This window comes from Protomyctophum bolini (genome assembly GCF_963924005.1).
Source record: "Protomyctophum bolini genome assembly, chromosome: 4".
NCBI lineage: Eukaryota > Metazoa > Chordata > Actinopteri > Myctophiformes > Myctophidae > Protomyctophum > Protomyctophum bolini.
In genome coordinates, this window is record NC_137865.1 from 45,075,574 (window position 1) to 45,095,355 (window position 19,782).

At 42.8% G+C, this 19,782-nt stretch overlaps 2 protein-coding genes across 5 annotated transcripts in view; both read left to right on the forward strand.

Annotated features, from left to right (window-relative positions):
- Nucleotides 1–6,179: 6,179 nt before the first annotated feature.
- On the forward strand, nucleotides 6,180–13,394 carry tcp11l1 (t-complex 11, testis-specific-like 1). 3 transcript variants are annotated; one of them, XM_080761554.1, is made up of 10 exons: nucleotides 6,180–6,262; nucleotides 6,925–7,079; nucleotides 7,321–7,453; nucleotides 8,186–8,306; nucleotides 8,899–9,119; nucleotides 9,617–9,753; nucleotides 10,508–10,686; nucleotides 11,176–11,357; nucleotides 11,654–11,826; nucleotides 12,011–13,394. In XM_080761554.1, exons 2-10 carry the CDS (start codon nucleotides 6,941–6,943, stop codon nucleotides 12,214–12,216), a joined length of 1,491 nt encoding a protein of 496 aa, XP_080617680.1. In that variant the 5' UTR covers nucleotides 6,180–6,262; nucleotides 6,925–6,940; the 3' UTR covers nucleotides 12,217–13,394. The 3 variants fall into 3 exon arrangements, with proteins under 3 accessions (XP_080617680.1, XP_080617681.1, XP_080617682.1); XM_080761555.1 differs by lacking the exon at nucleotides 6,180–6,262 and having other exon boundaries at nucleotides 6,983–7,079; nucleotides 7,325–7,453; XM_080761556.1 differs by lacking the exons at nucleotides 6,180–6,262; nucleotides 6,925–7,079 and having other exon boundaries at nucleotides 7,392–7,505.
- Nucleotides 13,395–14,079: 685 nt separating this feature from the next.
- LOC308313570 (homeodomain-interacting protein kinase 3-like) overlaps nucleotides 14,080–19,782 on the forward strand; it is a 43,810-nt gene continuing 38,107 nt past the window's right edge. For both annotated transcript variants that reach the window (XM_080760767.1, XM_080760768.1), the window contains exons 1-2: nucleotides 14,080–14,428; nucleotides 18,711–19,762. In XM_080760767.1, coding sequence (XP_080616893.1) covers nucleotides 18,713–19,762 — 1,050 coding nt within the window. In that variant the 5' untranslated portion in view covers nucleotides 14,080–14,428; nucleotides 18,711–18,712. The remainder of the gene's footprint in view (nucleotides 14,429–18,710; nucleotides 19,763–19,782) is intronic.

Below are 19,782 nucleotides of genomic sequence, written 5' to 3' on the forward strand. Positions count from 1 at the left end.
ACTCAGTTGTTTCATATTAGAGCTTGTGATAATTGGTGTTTTGTCTGGTGTTGAGTAACACACACTATCTTCTCACAAACATGCTTTTTTGGCCTTCATTTAAGAAAAAGCTGCAACAACAATGTAAATATTTTCATTTTGAGTAAAGCAAGATTCGCCTTTTTCCCCCTAATAGCGCAGAGTGCTTTTCAAGCTAAATCCCCCGAGTGTCTTGTCTCTGTAGTGTGTAAATATTGCTGGACTTTGGCAGTGTTTTGGACACTGCGAGCTATAAAATATGTCTTCTAGGTCACACTGGCTCTGTGGCCAAGACATTATGGTCAAGATGTAAATAATAGTTCTTCGCCATGGGAACCGTTTTCATGGGGAATACATGTAATTTAACCGTTATAATTTAGCTGTTGAGTTTATTTGAAGGATCCAGGAACTCTTTGTATTTTCTTTTCTTTTTTTTAAAAAATGAAGTAATATTTCATGTGTCATAAAACACCAAAAGTCAAGGAAACATTTTCATTGTTTTTCTCCACCCCTTTTACTTTTAAGTGTAAGATAACAGAAGGTTATGGTTTGTTTCCTGCTGTGTAAATGTATTGTGGTTGTTTTTATACCGTACGAGCTTCCGTGGTCTTTCTTGTGTTTTTACATTAATGTCCCTCATTATCGTGGAACTGCACAAAGTGGATGATTCGTCAAACCTTGATAGGGAGTGAAACGCACAAGCAAATAATATCCACATTACAAAAAATTCATCAAAGATTGCGAGCCGGTTAAAGTTACTGTAAATGACTGATGTCACAGTACCTTATGCTATGTCATTTTGCAATGTGTATGGAAGTTTTATAAAAAACATATAGCTGCAGTGTGTATAGATACTGTAGTATGAAACGGACTGCACACATGATCATTCTCAGATATCGTCTAAACATTGTGTTCTGTTTCTCTTGCATCTGTATTTTTCACTTACAAATCATTCGAGAGCGGAAAGGAAAATGGGCATAAGATCTTCTCTTGGAGTCTGTGTGTGCACATAACTACAGGAAACCTTTTTGAACCAATATCAGTCTTCTTTAACCACTGGTGGTAACTTCTTCACCACTTTTCAACCTATCTTCATATAATTGGTCCTTACTAATGTTCATGATAAAATAGCACACATTTTTTTCTACACTGTCTGTGTCTCATAGGACGGCTGTGGGCAGTTTAGAAACCCGTCTTCCAGTGACGACATCAATGGGGAATCCAAGTGTAGCGGAGTGGCTCACAGCCTTACAGCCTGACGGCCTCAACAGTCTAATATCTCCAGGTTCGATTCCGGGGTGTTACATTGGTGCCGTGACCCGGATGGGGTTTTCCCCGTGGGAGGAGGTCAAAAGGGGAGTAGTGAGTGTAGCAGAGTGGCTCACAGTCTCAACGGCAGCCTGATGGCCTCAAAAGTCTAATATCTCCCCCAAGATATCTAAGGCAATTGCCTTTGGCTTAGTGAATAAGATGTTGGCGTTCCATGTGGTTCGATTCCTGGGTTGTTGTTACACAAGCTAGTAGAAACTGCAGGCTTTCTATTCCTGAAATGTTACTATGCTATAATGGAAGCCATCATTCTCGTGTGTGTGTGTGTGTGTGTGTGTGTGTGTGTGTGCGCCCACAGCCCTCCTATGAGACAGAGTGGGGGGGGGGGGGGGGGGGCTGGTGCTATTTTATTTAAAAATAAATGTAAGGACCAATTCTATGAAGATAGGTTGAAAATTGATGAAGTGGTTTAGGCCTGACATCGAAATAAAAAATAATCTTCTGAAAGAATATATATTCAAAGATTTGTGCTGCATTTTCACGATTTTTCAAAAATAACAGACCTACAAGCTTGTAGATCTGCTATTTTTCAATTTCTATAGTATAACATAATGCTTAGTTAAAACACCAAAAGGGGTTCCCGTCCAGAATGGGTTAAGCACAATGTATAGTTCATATGCTTTTATGGAATTTCACCTATGGCAATATTCGCTTATAACATTATGCCCAAAATAGGGCCCCCAGGGTGAAAACTTACCTGACACTGATATGCAACTCACATGGAGTGACCACTGACCAGTGTCTATAATATCAGCATGCTACAACAATGCATTATTTTGGGGGGCCCCCACACCACACGGTAACTCGGGGCAGCTCGCTGGAACCGGGCCGGCACCCAGGGCGTGTTCCTGTGGGTCTGGAAGTTCTGGGGACCCCCCAGGGACAGCCACACAGAGTTACACCACTTACTTCACACGGGTGTGATTTTCAAGGTATTATTCAGTATAATTTCCCTTTCATTCTGCACACTGAAAAACAATAAAAAGGCCATTGTGATACAGTGTATTTAGTGCAGCATTTTGCATTATCTTGCTGTAGTCAACGTGATTGCTATACTGTACAACAAGGCCGCTTTGGGTTACGAGTGAAGTTACAATAACTTACAATGTTGACATAAACACATGCAGTCTAACCATAGAATGTAAAATAGGGTGCGTGGTACCACACAAGACGTGCACACATACACGCACACAGATACACTACACAGCAAAAATCATGAGTGTTCATTTAACTCAACATGGATCTTACAAGTCTACTCTTAAACACTCAGGACTTTTCTGTGTGCCCATCGGCTTTACTCTCTTTATCTTCCCAGATTCCTCATCACATTCTTGGCTCTCTTCTCTGTGAAAAAAAGGAGCTGAAAGCCAGATAAAAAAATGAATGTGTTTTCTCTCAAACTCTCTTTCACACTTTCCCTTCCCTCTCTAACCCATCACCTCTCTTCCTCGGCTATCTTTCATTCTCTGCTCTTCTGCTTTTCTGTATAAAGCTCTTTCTCTTTCAGTGAAAAAAGTCCAATTCTTTCCCAATGACCATTCCGTTTCGACTGCAGTAAAATCCTGAGTGATAATTTTACTTAGAAATGGACCCATATTAATACGGCTTACAGTCTTACACACTCGGAGTTAAATGAACGTCTCACATACATAGTGAGTAGGGTTTTCTTCTGGACAGAGAAAGCTCACTGTAAAACCCTCAGCAATGATTTAACTCTGTAGGGCCCTGTAAGGGTTACCATTTTCATTTTGTACACGCTCTGCAAGATGCAAATGAACACTGAGGATTTTACCGTGCAGAGACAGAGAGCACCAGAGATAGATAAAGAGAGAGCAGAGACAGCGGCGTTTCATGTGTGAGCTTTTATCATAAGTTTAGCCAAAGTGTTAGTGTAAATCAGATGATGTGTCCAATTCCCCATGGTGGAAATCCCCTGAAACTCCCCTGGTTCTGGCTCAACAGTATGTCTCTCCTGTCAGACTGGGCCTATATCTCTCCTCTCCCTCCTTCCTTCTCTTTCACTCTGGTGTGTGTGTGTGTGTGTGTGTGTGTGTGTGTGTGTGTGTGTGTGTGTGTGTCGGTGCTCCGTCTCTGTCACAGCTGCATGCCGCTCAGGCCTTTTGAAGCGAGGTGGCTGGTCTGTGTAACTGTAGTACCATCCACTTACGACGGTCACACAAACAGACGCATGCATCAGTAAACGCTCTACTTTAGGGTCAGATAGAAAACATGGATTCTCTCAGCTGGACAAATGCGTGGCCCTTGGTAAATCGCTGAGAAACATCAGATAGCATGCACCGTTACAGTGACGTGTAATAGGAAACAGCGATACTTCTAAGAACTGTGCCCTATGGGCTCGTTGTTTGAAAATGAACAGGGGAGCAGAACGAATGAAAGTTATTGTAGTTGTTGTGATGTCAATTTTTGCAGCTGATTTATCCTGACTTATTTGGCTCCCCTCTGGGCTTCTGTCATTCTAATGAACCGCAACGTCATGCTTTCTTTATTTCTGTAGATAAGAGTGGAAAAGGTAAATCGTCAATATTGTTTCAGAGGCCCCCCCCCGGGCAACTTTCCCATTCTGGTCATAAACCTTTTGCATAAAACAGGTGGAGAGAGATGCGTGTGCCTGTGTGTGTGTCTGTGTGTGTGTGTGCCTGTGTGTGTGTGCGTGTGTGTGTGTGTGTGTGTGTGTGTGTGTGTGTGCCTGTGTGTGTGTGTGTGTGCGTGTGTGTCTGTGTGCGTGTGCGTGTGTGTGTGTGCGTGGGTGGGTGCATGCGTGAATATATGCGTGTGTGTAATTGAGAAACAGGCAGAGGAAGAGAGAGAGAGAGATAACAAAGAGAGAGAGGAGGGGGGGGGGGGGGGTTACTGTGTGGAAATACAGTTGAGGAGGGAAGATACTGGATGCTTGGGTCCTGGTACGGCTCAGCACAACCCATTCCCCTGGAAGCTGAGGACACGTATGTACACACACACACACACACACACACACACACACACACACACACACACACACACACACACACACAGGAACACACAAAGTGGTGCTGGAACTGCTCAACAGTCATGCAGACTGCATTCCTTCAGTCGCTGTCAGCGACTGAAGGAGTGGTTACATTCATAATGAAATGTCGACGGAATGCAACAACACAACATTATAGCCGGCCTACACAAGCACGTACATCACATGTCACAGATCTGGCTGATTTACCAAAGATATATTGAAACCAATATGTTGAAATGATAAACGACTTCGAGAATGATTCCAACACAACAAAATATATCTTTTAAATCAATGATATTGATTAGTCTGATTAACCACTTAGCCCTGTATTTTACCTTGTTGTAGGCTACAATGGTATACAAATAGGCCTACTGAAAATAGACACTCTGCAAACTGTGAGCTTGTAGATCTGCTATTTTCGCTCACTTTCACAAAATAAATCATTAATTGTATTTGAGGCTATTAAAAGCTTTAAGTTTAAATAATAGTGATATTGATTTGGAGCCTTAAATTAATCCTCTACATTTTGTGTAGGAGCTTAAGTCAGCGGTTGTAGTACACATTCAGAGTTACAGATCTCATCATTATATCATTATTATCCATGCATCATTTGACCAACAACAACTAAATGTTGGTTCTAAATGTTCTAATATGAGAAATACGGTAAAATAAACATGAAATAAACATGGGGCGAGATATCCGTGCTTTGGGGCGAGATATCCTGCACGCTTTGGGGGCGAGCTATCCACGGCTTGGGGCGAGCCGAGCCGTCTTCACTTTTCGAAATTCCGGGTCCATAGCTCTGGTCCATAGCGTTAAGGACTTCTCGGGTGTCTGACCCGTGCCCTGGCAGACGTTCAGAACCAAGAGTTCCAATGAGGAAAGCAAAGCAAAGGAGGAAAACATCTATTTGGTCGGTATGAGGATTGGGTGGTGTTGTAGAGACGGACTCTACCGCCACCTTGCGTTTGACACTTGTAATAACGTGCAGGGTTTAGGGCTTTGATACGGCTTTGACTGTAGCCTCGGTCCCAGGCTTACTTATCTGCGACTGTCTGCACTAGATCAGATCTATGTGATTGAATTGAACATCAAAAGCAATAACTGAAGAAAAAATATATAAAAATAGAATATAATGGTAAGGTTTATAATGTATGTACAGAAGGAAAAAGGTTTATAATGTATACATGTAAGTGAACAGGAATAAGGGTGGGCAGTGGGCACTAAAACATTCATGGGCACTAAAAGGAAAACCGCATGGGCATGGGCACAGTGCACTTCTAGGAAGAGTGGGCACTATAGAGACATCTGGGCAGCAATACAGAGTGGGCATCAGGCCAACAAAGAGATTCTCATTCTGTACTGATCATTCTTGTTTTTTATGTTAATAAAAAAATTTATGATTTTTTTTGGGGGGCACCTCAAGAGGGCGCCGTTGTTGTTCATATTATGTTTAGAACAAACTATCTCCACTTTATTGAGGAAAAAGTGAAAAGTGTGTGACCCTAATTAGTAGTTTGTGTGTCATGTGTGACATTCACATTTCAGTGACATTATTGCTGTCACAAAAATGTCACACACAAAAAACAATTAACATTTACAACAATGGCTCAGTTCTCGCAGTCGCTTAATTGGCCCTGGCCTGTATGGGCCAACCTGCGGCCACGAATGTAAATAATTTTTGTTTACAATACAACATGACGTCTGAGTGCTGACAAACTGGGGTAGTAATGATGTCAATGAATGGAGGCTCGACCCTGACGTCATACGTATGACAAGGCTGTAAAGCCCCACCCGACCCGGAAGACTGACTGTGCACGATCATCCACGGTTTACATGCAGAAAATCTTCTCTAAAACGTAACGGATCATACATATGCCTATAGTCTGTCATCTGTCGATTTCAAAGGTGAGACTTTTACCGGATCAAACGGTATCCCGCAGTTGACATACATTGGTGAATATGCGTATCTTATTTTCGTTACGTATTGATTATAATACGAATATGTAACAAAATATAGCTGTGTCATAGTGGCTTTGTTATGGTTCATACATAGCTTCTGCGTTCATCCTCCGAGTCCTGACGAACGTTCGACAATTTGATATTATCAACCCATCGCACTGGTTCTCATCCTGCGGCGAAGTCTAAGACAAGGTATATAACACAAATAACAATGTAACGTTGACAGTTGGCACAATGGTAGAATGCCATGAGGCGTTTCTGTCTTCATTGTCACTGTCACCAAAATCTGTGTGCATCGATCGCAGTCATTATAGAGGACAAATGGGCAATATATTGATTACATAGATAGATGCCTTTCCTTCACACCTTGTGTAGTAGCGTAATGACAAAAAACACTTATTGAGATTGCAGACTGCAAATCGATGACAATCGATGTTAACAACAATCGTTAACAGGGCAGTTATTGTTCTCAATCTCACATGCTGCTTTAATTTAATACTAGTTTCTGACTGGTACAAGAGAAACAATCATGACATTCAGCAGTTATTATGGAAGCAGAAATGTTCAATAATTTAGAAAATGTAATGACAAATGCTTCTCAAATCTAGCACTGCTGATTGTACCATGCCAAAGGATTTAGACCAACCTGAGGAGAGAGGAGACAAGGAGGAACCAAAGGAGAAGACACCAGATGCTGAGGAATTGGTGCGAAAGAGAATTCGGGCAAATACCCCAAGCCCACACAGAGGGAACAGTCCTCAAGGTAAGTAAGGGTTAGATTAAATACTTGTGTACTACACAAGCTGTAATAACAAAGCATAACCTTGAACGAAGCAACAATTCTTATAGAATGTTGTCAATAGGGCTGTTCCAGGCCTAATTTCTAAAGGCAAAATCTTGTTTTGATGTTTAGCATTGTGAAACAATTGTTTATGAGTGAAACTGTGTATTCATATACTATTGATGATCATTTAAGTATTTCTTTCTGACCTCTTTCCTCCCAGCAAGCCCTCCCAGGTTTGTGTCAGTGGAGGAACTAATGGAGACAGCCAAGGGAGTCACCAACATGACTTTGGCCCACGAGATAATAGTCAACAAGGATTTTCAAGTCGCACCTGTAGAATTTCCTGACGGAAGGTGAGAGTGGCGAATCTGGCGATTACTCGATGGAAAGTTGGAAACACATTCAGTATTCGAGCAAATACATTTATTAGACCCAAAGTCAGTTAAAATATTCTAGTTTTATTGGAAATCAATACATACAAAAAAGCATGATCCAAATCTGTCCATGACTTTGGGTGCATCTGTTCTTAAAATTTATTTCTGAGACATGTGCTTCATTGGGCCCCTGCCTGCACAGGATTCATGCAAGTAGCAAACGATGCAAATCAACCCCAACTGGTTATGCAATACTCATTGTGTATACCCGTCTGTCTGTATCCATTTTATGCCCATACAGTATATTGAGTTCTGTGTCAGACATGGCCAAATATGGAGTCTAGGCCAGTCTATTTTGTCACCTTGGCTGCCACATGACATAATTTCGGATAGTAATTTACTTACAGAATAGTAATTTCGGGGTAGCGCCCCTCAACAACTATATGCATTTTTGTTAATGTGTGTGCATAACTAATAAAGCCATTTTCACAATATTTATCTGTGGAACCGAGTCAAACTAAATTGAATCCCTCAACTAATACATTTTCTAAGTGCTTATCAGGGTGGGGGTCACTCACCAATTCAAATATGATTATTTTGGGCGGGGGGTCACTGACATAACTGACACATTAACTGGTTTAGCCTCCACCTCTACATGACATGTACTGTATGTAATTACTGACCCTCCTCAATCCTTTGTCCTTTGCATAGTTTGGAGAAGAGGGTGAAGGAGATGATGCACAAAGCATTCTGGGACTGTCTGGCGGCGCAACTGAGAGAGGATCCACCAGCATACATCTCTGCCATCAAGCTGTTGGCAGAGATCAAAGAGGTCAGGCCTTTTTACACACGCTCGCACGCATACTGTATATAACCCATTCTGACCTGAGATCAGATTCGTACGAGGTTTCCACTGGACACACACTGGTCTGATTAACCCATTCTGACCTGAGATCAGATTCTAAAAATGTCAGTTGTTCTTCGATTTTTCAAAAATAGCAGACCTACAAGCTCGTAGCGCGCCACTCGGTGGCGCGCTATGAGCTTGTAGATCTGCTATTTTTCAATAGCTAAAGCATAACGTGATGCTAAACACCAAAATGGTTTCCCGTTCAGAATGGGATAAGGAACAAATTCAGGCAAAGGAAATGAAACGGTCCTATACTCTTAACCTGTTTCTGCGTCCACATCATCCTTAATCATTTTACTCATTTGTCTTTTGAAGAGTGATTAAGATGTTTCAAAGCTCTGCCATATTTGGATATACAAAACAATCACTCTATCCTCCCTCCCTTCCTGTGCTCATTCATTGCTTATTTATTTTCTTTGTCCAACTTTCCTTCCTTCACTTTGTGCTGTCCACCATTCTTCCTCTCTAAGTTTATTTTAAGTGTTCATTCATTCTCTCTTCTCTCCTCATGAAGTCTCTGTTGTCATTGTTGCTGCCTGGCCATGCTCGACTCCGGACTCGCATCGAAGAGGTCCTGGACCTCCCTCTGATCCAGCAGCAGGCAGAGAACCAGGCACTTGACATCGGTCAACTGGCCCATTTCATTGTGGGGATGATGGCCACCCTCTGTGCCCCACTCAGAGATGGGGACATTCGGAAGCTGAGGGCGACCACTGAAATGGTGCCTCTGCTCAAGTAAGATGAAGGAGACAACCTAAAGATAAAGAGACAATTTTAGCCCTATTCCAGGTCTTTGTACAATTTATTTGAGCTCCTGCAACGTTATGTATTTTTTAGCACAGAGTAATGTCTCTACTGTAGGTATGTTTTCTGTACAGTGAACTTGTCCTTGCTGCTGATTGCTGATTTCCTTTTATTTGTTTTCCCACATGGTGTTTGAATCTCATTTGTTATACAAGCGAAACACAAAACATCTGTTTGATGAAGTATGACAGTGGCTTCAGTTTATTTGAAGATAATGAAAAAAATCTACACATTGGCTACAGAAATGAAATAATCCAATAGAGAGCTACACTCTCTACTCTCTATAATGAGCTTACTCTCTGTCTCTTAATTTCACATTTATCAGCCACATCATAAATTATGTTAATCTCAAGTCTCTTTTCCTGTATGTCTCCAATCTCTTTCTTTGACTGTCTCGTTTTCTATCTATCTATACCTCTCTCTTTTAGAGCTATATTTTCTGTACTAGACTTGATGAAGATAGACATGGCCAACTTTAACTTGAACAGCATTAGACCCCACCTGATGCAGCAGTCTGCAGAGTTTGAGAGGAACAAGTTCCAGGAGTTCTTGGAGAAACAGCCCAGTAAGTAAGGAGACTGTCATCCATATCAAGTCATGCGGTGTATGAAACAAAAGCACAGGACTTGTGTCTAATTCGGCGTTGGGTACCGGTTTTGTCCAACAGACAACCAAACCTACAGTAGAAAGGATGTCACATGCGATTGTGTTCAAACACATTTGTTGTTTTGATGTTGTTTAGTTTGCTTGTTCTAGATTTTGCTATTCGGTAAGTGAGAGAGCCATGCAGAACACAGTCGCTGTTTCCTCAAAATCTTGCCTCAGGTACTTAACTATTATGCGCTGTAGTCTATGTAGAAATACTGTTGTAATGAGACAGTCCTAAGCAGCCATAAAACAAATGAAGAAAACAACAACAACCTACCGTAATTTCTGGACTATAAGCCGCGGCTTTTTACCCATGATTTGAACCCTGCGGCTTATACAACGGTGCGGCTAATCTATGGATTTTTACACCTAACGCAGAGCCATCGAAGGCTCTGAGCTAACGTAACGGCCACTAGGGGGCCACCTGCGGCTTATAGTCCTGTGCGGCTTGTATACGCGATTTTCCCTAAATTTGGCTGGTCGGCTTATATACAGGTGTGCCTTATAGTCCGGAAATTACACCTGGAAAGCTTCCTTGCAATGAGACGGTGTCTTATCTGAATAAATTCCACTTTCATGACTTGTGCATGCATGTGATTCTGAATTTATTTTGGAGGTAGCTGTGTAGACTAATTCTGAATATGATCATCACATTCTAATTGCTTTTTCAGGTGCATTAGACTACACTGAAAAGTGGCTGCAGGACACAGTGGGATGTTTGAGAGAGGTGGCTGCAGACAGTGTTGGTGCAGCCTCAGCCAACCCTCAGGCTCTGCTCCCCCTCAATGTCCATAATAATGCCTATCTGCGCTTGCTGAAGTGGGACCACGGATCAGACCCCTTCCCAGAGGTAATGAGTGACTTGAACCCAAGCCTGCATGTTGACTCCTTTATGCAACCCTGTGTCTCCTAATCTCTAATCACTTCTTTCTATATTGTTGCTTTCGGGCGATATGTATAATTATCCAAAACCTTTATAGAAAATGGTCTTATGTTCCAAAGGAATGAATGTATGTAGTTATTATTTAGTTACAAGCTTGTGAGTGTTAATGCTTGTCAAAAGTATTTATAAAACCCACAGTACAGACAGACTTTTTGGCATCCCTATTTTGGTCACGCCATAGGCAAAGAATAGCACATAACAAGGTCATAACCTAAATCGCAATGTGAGCTTGTAGACTGGCTATTTTCACAACTTTTGCACAACACTGTCATTTGTATTAACTAGGGTGAACTTTTCTTTTCTTAAACATAAAAAGATTAAATATGTAGGTTTCTGCTCAACAGTGACTATACGTACCGGTATATACATTTGTGACTTAATGCCTCCCCTCCCCAGACAGTTCTCATGGACCAGGTTCGGTTCCAGGAGATGCAGTGGGAGGTAGAGCAGCTGGCGCTGTTGTCGTCTGTGCTGCTCATTGTCTACACCATAACAGGGGAGGCCATCTCAGGCCTGCCGGGACTGATGGACACCCTGAAAACCACTGTGGCTGCCATGCTCGTGGACATGCACACGCCGTGAGTACCAAACAGTCATACGCTGAGGAGAATAGAATACATCTAGGAAGCATACACTTATTGACTCATATATGGGAAGGGAAAGGCACACATCTAAATAAACAAACAAACACTAGTAATAACACATGCAGTTGGATTTAGTTCACACTTTTGTGAAGTGTTTAACATAATAGGATTTTTTTTGTCCACATCTGTCCTGCATATACAGTAGCTTAGCCCATATTTATCAGAAATCGATATACCCAAGACTTGCTGTCACATAATGAAAATAATAGATATATATTGTTTGTTCCTAGGTCTTTTAATGCAGAGGAAGCCTTAGCAACCATTGGAGAGGGACTGTGTGTTGAGCTGAGTCGACAGCTAGACCAGCATGGCCACTCTCCATTCTCGACTGACCGACAGAGCACCTTAAAGGGACAGATCTCAGCCACAGCCCAGCCGGACAACACCGTCCGCAAGCTAATGGGTAATCGCAATGATGCCTATGACTGACTTCCTTTCTGCGTGATTGTGTAGTCACTAGTCAGCAATCCTTTCCATCCTTAGTAAAAGCTGAACATAAAATGTGGGCTACTGATTCTGAAGTCTTGAGATTATACCTAAATTACAACCGCAATTTTGTTTTTCTGCAACTCTCCCCCTTCTTACAGATGCTAGAACCCAAAGTTACCTCCTGGCCTACCTGGAGTCCAGTCAACACAAGACTCCTCCTCCCTTCCCCGGCGGGCTGGCTCCGGTTAGCAAGGAGCTGAAGGAGCTGGCCGTTCGCTTCAGTCGCCTGGTCAACTTCAACAAGCTGGTCTTCTCTCCGTACTACCAAAGGATTCTCCAGGGCGCACTGCAGGAAAAGGATTAACCGAGCAGAGACTTGAACGGAAACAGAAACAACGGAGGGATTGGAAGTGTGGTATGGATTTTCTCATAGGAAAGGATTAGGATGAGAAAAAGAAGGAAAAAAATGCTATCGCTGGTAACCATCTCAGTTGCATTCACTCAGTGTTGCTATTTTAACCCAATGTTCCTTGGAGTGGTTGCACTGTGACTGTGCACCACTCAAAGAACGACTGACATAGAAACATAGCCTTTTCAGAAAAGTGTCAGGATTTAGAAGACATTTATCGAATCGTTCCCAGGTCAAAATGGGTTAAAATAAACTCAGACCTCAGGTCAGGATAGCACACTTGTTAAAAGAGCACCATTTCTCTAGCATTTGCTTGTGTTACATGGGTACAGTAATATAAGTATTACCAATGATTGTATTTATAAAAGACATTTTAAAACTAAAGAATGTACCAGACAGTAGTTTACAGTCTGTTTAGACAGAAATTGGGAGGACGTTTCTAAGTGGTGTTTCAAAAAAAGGGAACCAACCGGTGAAACGGCAATAGAGAAATGGGTATCAAAATGACATGATGTTGTGGACCAACTTCAAAACGTGTATTTTTTTGTAACTTCTTTGGTTAATTGTTTATTTATGATGGCTAATCATAACGGTTTGTAATTATTTATATTTGACTAGGACGTCTTTACGATGCGTTTGATGTTGATAGTCGATGCTTGCTCTACACTGGCGTTCTATATTAAAAAGGTTATGGCTTGTCAATCACAGACTATACATAGATGATGACATGTATTCAGTGACTCAAAGTAAAATTAGCGCATTCATAACACATTCAGTGACTGACTAAACAAAGGCCCCTTTTTCATCTGGGTTGAACCAGTTTGGTTATTCTTTCCTGCCTAATATAGAGGGTATGCGCGTGACATCAAGTGGCAAAAAAAACTACTTTCTAGCCTTGACAACCCATGCATCCAAACAGAAAAGTCCTATCTGATCCCGTTAAACAATGTTAAACTCACTTTGCATGTTGCTTTGCCACTCACTTTAAGCATGCGCATACCCTATAACCTGTTCAGAGTGTTTCTGAAGTACTGGAACCAAAGATGTAGGTTCCAAGAATCTAGAACGGAACCAGTTCTAGAACTAAAGTTATTTAGGTGTAAAAGGGGCCAAACTGCACTGATCATTTGAAAGATAAAAACCATGCACTGGGATACTTGTCAATAAAGCTGTTGTTCCCTCTTAAAAAGCAATGCTGTTTTTTATTTTTCTTACACCACTACCCCTTTGCATTTCATGGCTGTATCCCGATTTATTTTCACACATAAGAGAGGAATTTCACAAAGAAGTGGACTGAATGTCATTGATTTGATTTGACAATTCTATTACACTCGATATACAAAAAAGAAACCAGCTATACCTGCAAAACATAGGGTGGACAGTAGAGGGAGCCAGAATCACATTTGTTATCTGATACCAAAGCAGTGGTAAAAGAAAACCTTAATATTTTCTATTTACCACCTGTCAAACCCTACTGGGTCTATTTATATTTGATGAGCTCATCTGTCATCTCTATCGGCTCAGAATTGTATTATTGTATTGTATCCCCCCTTGGCGAGATAAAATACAGATATTTATTTATTTATATATATATATATATATATATATATAAAATTGTATTATTTTAACATGGAGACAAAAACAACTCTAAACTCCTCTCTCTCTCTCTCTCTCTCTCTCTCTCTCTCTCTCTCTCTCTCTCTCTCTCTCTCTCTCTCTCTCTCTCTCTCTCTCTCTCTCTCTCTCTCTCTCACTCGCGCGCACGCACGCAAACGTCACGTCACTCACACACATTCCACACATGCGGAGAAGCAACAAGCTAGATCGACAGCAGCAGCAGCAGCGGCGGGCACCGCTCGGGGGAACAAGCTATAGGCGTTAATAGTTTTTTAGCGACGCAAAAAGTTTACAAACACACTTTTCCTCCTACTAAACGATCACAGGAGTCGCAGTCTGTCGATACCAACGACACACGAAGGAGACGCGGACCACTGCTGCCCAGCAGAACATCCAGTTCTGTGTTATTTTGGACCTATTCGTATCGTATGTGCGGAAAGGAAAACTCTCGTCGTTGAACAAGATGGCAGCAGCATCAATGCAGGACTGGACTGTGGTCTGGATCCCTGACGCTTCTTTGGACCAAGACATTTGCTGCTCTTACTAAAAGGTATACATGTTCTTATTTAACTGGTCGAACTGTTACCGATGGCCACAATGACTTCTACCCTGTGCTCTTGGCTGTAAATATTCACGGTGTCGGTATGTCGCTGTGGCGAAGCCACAAATGACACATAGCTTCGGGCTAGCTGCTGGTGTGGCGTCTCGCTAAAGCTAACCTAACTTTGCTTCCTCTCTGGTGGTTGTTCAGCAACGCATTTAGCTCTGCAAAGCTAACGAGCTAATGTGATTTCAATAACATGATATAGTTGGTAATAAGTAGGCCTGCGTGTGTTGTCACTTAGTGCGTTTGCTTTAGAGTAGACGTTCGTTTTGTGGAGGAGCTGTTTGTTGTGTGACAAGGAATAGAAGAAGTTATACTGTAGGTGCCAGAGAGCAGTTTCAACAGGTGTGTGTATAGGTTGCTGTTACCCTTCCCCCAAACGTACACACACGACACCCATGTTTGCTGCTGTCTGCCATGATTGATTGATCAACGACAAATTGCAACCTACAGCTGTCAGCCTTTTACAACAGTCAGTGACACACACACACACACACACACACACACACACTCTCAGAGGTTTTCAACCTTTTTCATGTCAAGTTCTGGTAATCAAGGTCCATTATTTATTCAGCATTTATTTTGAGCCACTGACCACCATTTGATGAGATTTAGCCTCTCAGACCCAACATTAAATAATGTTTGTTTAGCGTTGTATATTGATGTGGTGCGGCGCCATAGGGGAGACAACAGGCGTTGGATCAAAATAATCATTATTCTACATTGTGTAATGGTGTAGACTTATTAGCTTAACAATAATTTAACTTGAGAGAGCAGGTTCATTTGGTTTCATTTTACACTCTCAAGAGTTAAAGATCTATAAGGATCCATTTGGTTACAACGTCTATAATTTAGCTAGGGACCACTGGAACCCTCTCAAGAACCACTAGTGTTCCCCGGACCACTGGTTGAAAACCACTCTATATGTCAGGGCTCATAGTCTTGCAGAGTATCAGGCTACCTTCCTTGGCTGTGAGACAACAGACGGTCTGTGTGTCTGTTTGGACGCCCATTAAAGACAAACATAGATTAGCCCTATCTCCAGCTGTAAAGTGGCTTATTCTCATGCCAGTACGGTTTGTCATCAAATTAGTCGCTCTGGCTTACTCATTGCCAGCTGCTGTTAGGAAGCACAATTATTTAATCTACCCAGCCAATATGGACAATGATTTAAAACTATGTCCACGACTCCACGTACACTGACTATTTTCTAGGTTTAGCAAATGAGTGGAGATTTAGGGATGGTAATCTTTCCACTAGACAAAACAATTTGGCATAATAGAGGGATTCAGTTATACCTTCTGTTCGGTATAATGTGCCGTTTAACAATGATGGTTGAATAATGCAAATGCTATATTACTTTTATTTCACCTGCTAATAGAAGTTGCCAGGCAGTCATTGAGGGTAAAGTCAAAGTGTGCAATTGCAGGGCTTGTTTCATGTAGACATAGAGACACACCTCTCCCTCTGCCTGTCTGAGCCTGTGTGTATAAATATCTAATAGTTAAGAAGACTGCTCCAACTCACTACTTATTTGAAACAAAGCACCTTGCACAAGACAACCAGCATCAGGGTGTATAACACGAGAACGGGCACATGCTTAATTCATTTTGTTAAACTAGAAGTATGCTATAGTGCCTAATACTATTGTAATAGAGCCTTCAGCCTGAGCCTTGTGCCTTAAGGCAAAACTTGCTTTAAAATTGGGCAACAGGAAAATGTACTTCTTAGTTGATTAGATCTCTTATCTGGTTGATTTGTTAATGTTCAACAAATATTACCTAAATGTTCTCACAACTGACAGAGTGTCAATGACGGACATGGCTGCTAAATGGGATGGAGAATTTACTTAGCCTCTCAGCAAGATGTCATTGTGCTGTAATATGCTGTGAGGATAAAAAAAAGAATTGGCTGCCTTGTTGTTCTCACACTATTTTCAGCCAAATTCACAGTGGTTTGGTTCCGCCATCAGTTTGACAAACTTTGAGGGACTGAGTGAATCTGTCTTGGTGCAGAGATGACTGTGAAGTTGTTGGCAAATCCCCAAGTTAACACTTTTCTCTTAGGCTTGGAATTCATGTAGGCTGTGTGAAAGCAGGGTTCCTGTTCTGTTTCTGTTTGAGTGTTGTTTACGTGAGTGAGAATAAAGTTTTATCTGTGAGAACTATAGGAACTGTCCGCAAGTAGGACTTATTCTCACTGCAGCAAGACCTACTGTAGGTTAAGAACTAAAAGTGGAGGCAGTGTAGTTATGTTTGTGAGCTCTTGGCTTACTGTAGTATTTGCCTAAGTATGGGTTAGCAAATTTGACCCTTCTGCTCAGTGGTGGTCAGTGGTCACATGGTAAAAGTGGCGAGTTACGTGTTGCTGAGTCTCAGGCTGAATTTATGACCCGAGTGCTTACTGCACACTTGACTAAACGGCCTAGCTAGCTAATATGGCAAAATGAAATCATAGTGTTTCTCCGCATGTGCGAGACTAAAATGGCAGTGAGTTTTGCATGGCTCCCTTATCAAGCTTCTGTAGCGGTTCCCCCTGGGTTCTGCTTGCTCGACAGTTCTACTTTGTGTGAATCTGACACTCTAGCGTAGTTTGTTTGCAGGGACAAACTAATGATGTGATGGCTGATGGGGTTCCCCCTCTCTTATTACTGTAGGCTGTTTCCCTTTCTGCGAAAGGTGACACGATGGCTGTGGCTCAGCTGTGTACTGGCCTTGGTGGCCTTTATGACAGCTTTATTTAGATTCTAAGCTTGCTCAGTGGCAAGAGAAAAAAATAAATGCCCTCAGGGTATAAAGGATTTGCCCCCTAGCTTCAGATATAGGCGACACAACTAAATTTAGTTTTGTCACACATCTCTCACTATGGAAGCATGTTGTCAAAGCAGAATCCTAGTTTCTTTAGCGTTGGTCATACTTAGATGAGGCAACAACAAGCACATTGGGTCATAGAAACTGGATGTCACTGGCACACCCTTCAGACTAAGCCAACTTATTTTGGCATTGTAAATGCATGTCTGCATTTTTAACTAAAGGAGAGATTTGTTGACCCAGAAACGGCTCTGATCTATATATTATTTTCACTTTCTATCTGAAATAACACTGCCACCACCACAATCACCACTGTAGCTACACAATGGGCACATCACAGCTTTTAAAGTACCTGACTGATGACTCACTGTATACTTGACATGTATTGCTGACCATTTTCCAAAGCACTGTAATTTGGTCTACGAGAGAGAACCCATTGTTTTCTATTCATTTCAGTACAGTTTAAAAATAAACGTGGACGTATTTGAAACTCGCTTGAGATAGGTAATCAAATTCAGCACACAAAATGTAATTTCACCGTTGCGGTTGAATACATTTTAAAGTATCGCTCATTTTGAAAAGCCTAGCTTAAAATAGTATCAAGCTTGAGGAACCGAATAGAACATGGGGCCACTTCCCCATTGAACTCAATGGACGCAGCCAGCCGGCCGCCCTGTTCTTTTCTGTCGCCCAATTGCTTTGGATGGTGTCCTGAAGCTCGATAGAGTAAATGATTGATTTACCAATTAAATTTAAATGTCTGTGACTTAGGGCATTGTCTATTCAGTTACATTTGGTAGTGTGACTTTGATGTGATTAGACCAGTATGTTCCTTGTTGTCTGCTGGTGTGGCCTTTATCCAAGGCGCTTTACATAGATTGTGCATTACATTCACCCATTTTCACACACACACACACACACACACACACACACACACACACACACATTCATACACCGATTGCGGCGGAAGCCATGCAATGTACCAACCAGCACATCGGGAGCAATTTGGGGTTCAGTGTCTTGCCCAAGGACACTTCGACCTGCTCTACCTCCTGAACCACAGTCGCATATATAAAATAGACAGTGTTTGTAAATTCATGCATCCTTGCCAAATAAAAGTCTGGCCAAGAAAAGTCACTTTAATAATATAAGGTTTGGATGTGCAATAGTTTGCAATAAATCTTCTCCACAAAAACACATTTCATCATTGTCAATAAGATAAAGTGTCGCAGCCGAAAAGATATTTGGTGTGCAACTGCATTGCAACAAAAGTTTGTTAGAGTAAAAACGGACAGAATGGAAAGCCTCCATTCACTTATTGTTGCAACCAACCTGTTTGTAGAACTACGGTTAGGTTATGCTTCAAAACTACTAGCTGTACCAAGCAAGTTTGTTTTTCTCTTCTCTTCTCACTTCAGGTATGGCCTCACAAGTTCTGGTCTATCCACCACACCTGTACCCAGCCCAAACAAGTGCCTTAGGAACCATCAGCAGTGAGATCAGCAGACGTACACGTGGACCCCACCGCGACACCACCACCACCAGCAGAGCTTTTCAGCAACGGCCCCCAGCCAAGACATATGTAATTGGAGTCAACTACGGCATTGCATATCCCAACAACGTCATCCCATCCTCAGCTGGGGCTGAATCACAAAGGCCTTACAGAGAAGTCCAGGTGGAGGAGGGGGAGGAGAGGTTGTTGTGGACTAGAACGTTCCAGAGCAAGGAGGAGTCGACAGACACTGACATCCAGGGGCCTTTTTGTCAGACCCGAGGCCTACAGGAAGTGAGACTTCGCCGGGACAGCGGCGGAACCCCAGCAGGCGGAGCGGGGAGTGGCCTGGACTGCGGGCTCCTGAGGAGGGCCTGCGTCGCAGCAGAGGAGGAGGCACGCGAGCAGAGGCGGAGAGCAGGAGACTTGGACCTCCCAGACAGCACAGCCCAGAGATGCCACTGGCTGTCAGGTGAGGCCACAGAAGAACTACAGCGGGAGAACCACTGCGGGGGAGCCATGCAGATAGTGGAGGACGTCACTACTCTACCCCCACTTCCTCCTCCCCCCGCCAACGCTGCCATGTTGCAACAAAGCAGCGCTGGGAACGACACGCGCGGCGACAACAACGCCAGGGTGGGAGGGGGCGTGGCGGCCGGGCCCGCCCAGGAGATGGAGGCGGGAGTTGGCAGTGCCACGGCTGGTGCCGGGACAGAAAACGGTACGGTCGCGGCGGGGTCGGAAGCGGCGGCGGCGGCCGGGACCACACTGGCCAGGAGCAGCTCGGCGGACGGGGACTACCAGCTGGTCCAGCATGAGGTCCTGTGCTCCATGAAGAACAGCTACGAGGTGCTGGAGTTCCTGGGCCGCGGGACCTTCGGCCAGGTGGTGAAGTGCTGGAAGCGGGGCACCAGCGAGGTGGTGGCCGTTAAGATACTGAAGAACCACCCGTCCTACGCCCGCCAGGGACAGATAGAGGTGAGCACCGCTGTCTTTGT